General features: G+C 49.3%; 1 protein-coding gene across 1 annotated transcript in view; it reads right to left on the minus strand.

Annotated features, from left to right (window-relative positions):
- Window positions 1–2922, minus strand: part of LOC107106860 (zinc finger protein 501-like) — a 7285-nt gene extending 4363 nt beyond the window's left edge. The window contains exons 1-3 of the mRNA XM_015407077.1: window positions 2818–2922; window positions 2499–2630; window positions 440–572 (exon numbers count right to left, since the gene is read on the minus strand). Of these exons, the coding sequence (XP_015262563.1) occupies window positions 440–572; window positions 2499–2630; window positions 2818–2922 (370 nt within the window). The remainder of the gene's footprint in view (window positions 1–439; window positions 573–2498; window positions 2631–2817) is intronic.
- Between the last annotated feature and the right edge of the window lie 3113 nt (window positions 2923–6035).

Consider the following 6035-nt stretch of genomic DNA (forward strand, 5'->3'; position numbering starts at 1 on the left):
TCTGTTTGAAAACCCGCAAAGGAGAGCTCACCACCTCCCAAGGAAGCCTGTTCCACTGAGGAACCACTTGAACTGGCAGGAAGTTCTCCCTAATATTTAGTCGATAATACGTGAGAAGGCGGTCCTTCGGGTACGCTGGCCTGAAGCCATATAGGGCTTGAAAGGTCAATACCAGCGCGTCGAATTGAGCCCCAAAGCAAATTGGAAGCCAGTGTAGATGGAAGACGGTTGGAATGACATGGTCCATACGATCCACTCCAGTCAACACTTCGGCTGCAGCATTCGGTACCAACAGCTTCCAGATAGTCTTCAAGGGCAGCCCCATGCAGAGCTTGGAAAATTTTCTGGTGAATCTCAGGGACCACAGAGAAAGAGAAGCCCGACACAAAGCCACTGATGCTAGAGGAGGACAAGTGCATGCACATAGGGTATCTCTTACCTTCAGTGCTGGCCTCCCCATCACCCTCCTTCTTGGCCGTGACGCAAAACCGCTTCTCTCCAGTGGTACTTGAAGGGCTCTCACTGGTAGGGAATGGGATATTCACAGCCACCTCCTGGGTTGGTTTTGGCTCCTGAAACAGCATCAAGGATCCCATTCAAGACCAGGGGGAGGCAGGGAGCCAGCACACTGAGCCCTGAGAGTACTGAATGGGACCCACTTTTGTTTCTTCACCTGTCCCATGTTACCTTAAATAGAAAGTCGTGTTTGTGGTCCAGTCATACAGAGCTTGGAATCCACCTGCAGCAGAATAAGGTGGGAGGTGGTAGAATGAACAGTATCAGGGGGACACTGTTCCCTAATAATCCCCTGTGTTTAAAAGAAAACCCCATTCTCCATAAACTGAAAATCTGAACATAAAGACGACTAGGCTAGAACCACCCTTCTCAATGTGACAGCTTCCTTCCTGGAGATTCCCCACCTACGACTCTTATCAGGTGTTGTAAATAAGAAGCGGGAGACTGACCAGTTATGAAGGTGCACAGAGAGTTTATATAGTTATACAGGTGAATATATACAGAGATATTTACAGGCTATTGAACAGCATGTCGTGCCTTAATCTATGAGAAATAAGTCCCCATCCAGCTTACTAAACTGATAGCTATTATGCTAAACCCCAGCCAATCTCTAACAGGGTGATGTAATCACTAACTCTAACAAGCCCAGAAAGAGTAACGCCTGCTAGAAAACACCTGGCTGTAATTACATGATTACTAGCATGACAGCTAGATCTGACAAACAGATCAAACTTATCTAGAGTAACTGCTTGCTACCTCTATCACTCTGACATATATCTCAATAACTCTACCATCTTGAACATAGGAAGCTGCCTTCTCCTGAATCAGACCCTTGGTCCATCCAACTCAGTACTGTCTGCTCAGACTGGCAGCAGCTCTCCAGGGTCTCAGGCGAAGGCCTTTCCCATTTTTTGGCCACTGTGTGACGGAGTGTTGGACCAGATGGGCCACTGGCCTGATCCAACATTGGCTTCTCTTATGTTCTTACGTTCTTATCACCTCCTACCCGGTCCTTTTAACCGGAGATGCCGGGGATTGAGCCCGGGACCTTCTGCATGCCGAGCAGAGGCTCTGCCAGTGAGTCACGGCCCCTCCCGAAAATCTTCCACCTCATCTTGATGCTTGCAAAGGCCAAATCCTAGCATCAGCTCTAGGGTTGCCAGCCTCCAGGTGGGGCCTGGAGATCTCCCAGAATCACAACTGATCCCCAGGACATACACAGAATGATAGAATCCCAGAGTTGGAAGGGGCCATACAGGCCATCTAGTCCAACCCCCTGCTCAATGAGGGATCAGCCTCGAGCATCCCTGGCAAGTGTTTGTGCAGGACTCCAGCCGCTGCTTAAAGACTGCCAGTGATGGGGAGCTCACTACCTCCCTAGGCAGCTGATTCCACTGTTGCACAACTCTGACTGTCAAAAGGTTTATCCAGCCGGTACATTCCCGCCCTTAATTTAAACCCATTATTGCAAGTCCTGTCCTCTGCTGCCAACAGGAACAGCTCCCTGTTCCCCCGGAGGATATAGCTCCTGCAGCGGATGGACTGTATGGCACGATACCCTGCTGAGCCCTCTCTCCTCCACAAACCCTGCTGTCCCCAGGAGCTGTGGCTCACTGGCAGAGGACCTGCTCGGCATGCAGAAGGCCCCAGGTTCAATCCCTGGCATCTCCAGTTAGAAGGATCAGGTAGGAGGTGATGTGAAAGACCTCCAATTCCAAAAGATATCCAGCCCCCAGCTGGACGTTAACCCTATCTCCAACTGCTACCTCCCTGGGGCCCTTTCATGGTAAATTTAGGGGGCATCATCTACAACTTTCCCCACACCGAGTATGTTCTCCACCACACAACCTCTGGTAAATGCACCCAGATCTTAAGAGATCCAGAATGCCACCCTGGGACTGCTCCCCAACACTGGCAATGTCCTGAAGGGTCCTGTGGACTACCCCTAAATTGACAGACCTTCGGACGGAAACACCACTCACTTCCTGTTCCAGCTGCCCAGCCTCTTGACGTCTCCGCAGGAAATCTTCCGCCAGCGCTACCGCCTGGTCGCAAGTCTGAGGATGACCCCCCTTCACCCAGCCTTGGATCTCCAGCGGCAAGATGGCCAGGAACTGCTCCAGGATCACCAGCTCCAGGATCTGCTCCTTGGTGTGCCTCTCTGGCTTCAGCCACCGGTGGCAGAGGTACCAGAGACGGCTGCAGACCTCGCGGGGCCCCTCGGCCTCCTGGTAGCGGAACTCAAAGCGTCCGGTGCACGTCTGTCGTGAGCGAGCCCTCTGGTAAGAGGTCTTCCCTCACATTCCAGTAATCCTTCGTATTTCGGGCTTCCATCTTTCTGTGGTCCCCTTCGACTTCTCTATTGAGGTCCGCCAGCCCTCGGGACCTCCCGTAAACATCAGCCATCCCCTCAAAGGAAAGAAAAGCCTTCGCATTATCCAATGGTGCAGGTTCTGGTAGCTGAGGGTGTCCAAGTCTTGGATGAGGGAACTGAACTGGCTTGAGAAACTCGGGCAACGCTAAAAGTTTTGACCGCCTCTCACTTGACTGGCTCGTACCCTGCTCTAGGGCCTTCCTCTTCACAAACTCCTGTTCATTCCCCCTATTGAATTCAGGAGATGCTGTAGCTACTCTGTTGGATACCACCCCACATACAAGCCCCTGGCTTTGTTCCTGCAGCTGCTCCCTGGTCTTTATCCCTTCCTCTGGTAACCCCTGGAGCTGTAGAGCATCACTTGGAATTTTCCCCTTCTCGGCCGCCATTTTGTACCTCAGCTTAATGGTCACCTCAACGTTGAGGATGGCCTTCTCACTTGAAAAATCTCCATGTTTACTTCAAGATGCCTCAGAATATCTGGACTGTGGTTAGATATCCAGAGCCAGGTGGTCCCCACAAGTTCCATGGGACATTTTCAGTGGCATTGAGGAGTACAGGGGTCCATCGATAGACAGTTTTACAGGTGGAATCAGTAAGAAGGGCTTCTCCTGGAGAAGACACTGACAGACACAGATGAGAATGTAAGGATACAATTGAAACAAACATTCACTTCAAAACATTCACAGGAACATTCACTGCTGCCTTACAGTGCATCAGGCTCATTGTCTATCAAGGATGATTTACTGTTAGAAACCACAACGCTTAAAAACCTGTGGGGGAACATTTTAACCTTCCAGGACATTCACTTGCTGACCTAAATGTAGCCATTCTTTTATAAAGGATTTCAGAGAGAGACTGTTGAATTGCTAGTGATAATGAAGCTCAAGACAATGCATCCTTCTGGACTGAATCAAGACCTAGGTTTCCTGTCTCATTACCAATGCTGATTTCTCCACACCTGCCATTGCTCTGCATATCACACCTAAAACAATCACACCTGCTATTCTCATTCAGCATCTTAAAATCACTCCACACTTCAAGATATAAGGACAGACGGACTCACATTCTAGCTTTCAGGTGGGTAGCCGTGTTGGTCTGACGCAACGGAACAAAATTTGAATCCAGTGGCACCTTTAAGACGAACAAAGTTTTATTTGGGTATAAGCTTTCATGTGCTTGCACACTGCAGGGCCATTACCCCACCTTAGAGAAGGGGATGCTGTTGGTTGCCTCCATGCTTGGGAGGAGGCGGGTGGAATATGATGGCAGCATCACACTTGGTCGCTCTCAGCATTCCACAGTCAAGAAGGTGCATTTGCACTTCAGTCTCCAGTTTTGATATATTTTGCTTCGAATGCGTTTCCCCCCTGTTGCTGGATCCAGGCAAGTGGTAATTATGTGGGCTGGGCTTGTTGCTCCTGTTAGGTCCTTGCATCTTCACTGTGTTGTATGCTGGTTGCTGCTCACCCATTGCCTATGTGTGTGGACTGATGGGGAAGTGTGCATGCACGCAGGGGCCTGTACCTTGAATGAAACTCGGTTGGTCTTAAAGGTGCCACTGGACTCAAATTTTGTTCTGTTGCTTCAGACCAACATGGCTACCCACCTAAATTACTTTCCCTGTCAATTTCTTCTAAAAAAAAGTGAATACCTATAAATTCTTCCCAGCAGGACTAAAATCCATTGTTGATCAGGGACGTGAGTGATCTTCATGGTTCTGGCACCATCTTGCCCCACCCCTGTAGATTCCATTGACTTCCACTGTGCAATCTGCCTTGAGTCTTAGTGAGAAGACTATAAATAACTTATATGTATAAATCAGTGTAAGAAGATAATAGAAGCCATGTTGGAGCAGGCCAATGGTCCATCCAGTCCAACACTCTGGGTGCGTTCAGACGAGGCATTTCAGCCAGCATAAACTGTACCAGTTGGAACCGGTGCAGTTTATGCCGGCTGAAACGCGATCACACTTACCTCCTGTCTGCGGAGCCCATCGCTGTATGCCTGTTCACACACAGTGGGCATCAGCGATTTGTTTGTTGGTTTTTTAACACAGTTTGCGCATGCGCATAGGCAGCCATCCACAGAATGGCGATCTTCACGCATGCGCAAAACACCCTGTATTACATTTAAAGTTTAAAGGTAAGGACTTACCTTTAAAGTTTAAAGAGCAAAGTGGCCTCCCTGAGGTCCCGGACTCCTCTAAAAGTTAAACTAAGGACTTTTTCTTTCTTTTTTAAAACAAATACCAGGGCGAAGCTTCGCCCAAGCGCATATCGCCGACCTAAAAAAAATGGTGGGCGAAAATCAGATGCCTCAGGCTTCCGAACGGAAGTGGCTCTACAACGTTGGAGAGCGATCAGACGGGGGGTAAAGCGATTACAACCGTTGCACTCAGGATACCACCACTTGGGGACCTAGTGGCAGAATACAACGGTTTAAAGCTCTTTGCAACAGTTAGGGACGGAAGGCAGATGTTCGCCGTGTGAACGCCGGTAAGTACACCGATTCCAACCGGCACCTATACCGTTGCAAATGCCCCGTCTGAACGCACTCTCTGTGTCACATAGAGGCCAAAATCCAGGTGCCATCAGGAGGTCCACCAGTGGAGCCAGAACTCCAGAAGCCCTCCCACTGTTGCCTCCCAAGCACCAAGAATAAAGAGCATCACTTGCCCCAGACAGAGTGTTTACCTTGTGGCTAAGAGTCACTAATGGACCTTTGCTCCAGACGTTTATCCAATCCCCTCTTGACGCTGTCTATGCTTGTAGCCACCACCACTTTCCGCAGCAGTGAATTCCTCTTCTTTAGATGAAGGACTTCCTTTTATCTGTTCTAAGCATACTGCTCATTAATTTCATCGAGTGCCCACGAGTTCCTGTATTACGAGAAAAGTAGAAAAGTACTTCTTTCTCCATCTTCTCTATCCCATGCATAATTCTGCAAAACTCTATTTATTTATTTTATTTATTTGTTCAATTTACACCTTGCCCCCCCCACTGAAGCAGGCTCAGTGTCAACCCAAACTGTGGCGCGTTGTTGTTGTTGTTCAGTTGCACAGTCAAGTCCGACTCTTCGCGACCCCATGGACCAGCTCCCGCCAGGCCCTCCTGTCACCCGCTGTCCTCTGAAGTTTGCTCAA

The sequence above is a fragment of the Gekko japonicus genome, unplaced genomic scaffold, assembly GCF_001447785.1.
Source record: "Gekko japonicus isolate JY-2015 unplaced genomic scaffold, Gekko_japonicus_V1.1 scaffold2363, whole genome shotgun sequence".
Classification (NCBI taxonomy): Eukaryota; Metazoa; Chordata; class Lepidosauria; order Squamata; family Gekkonidae; genus Gekko; species Gekko japonicus.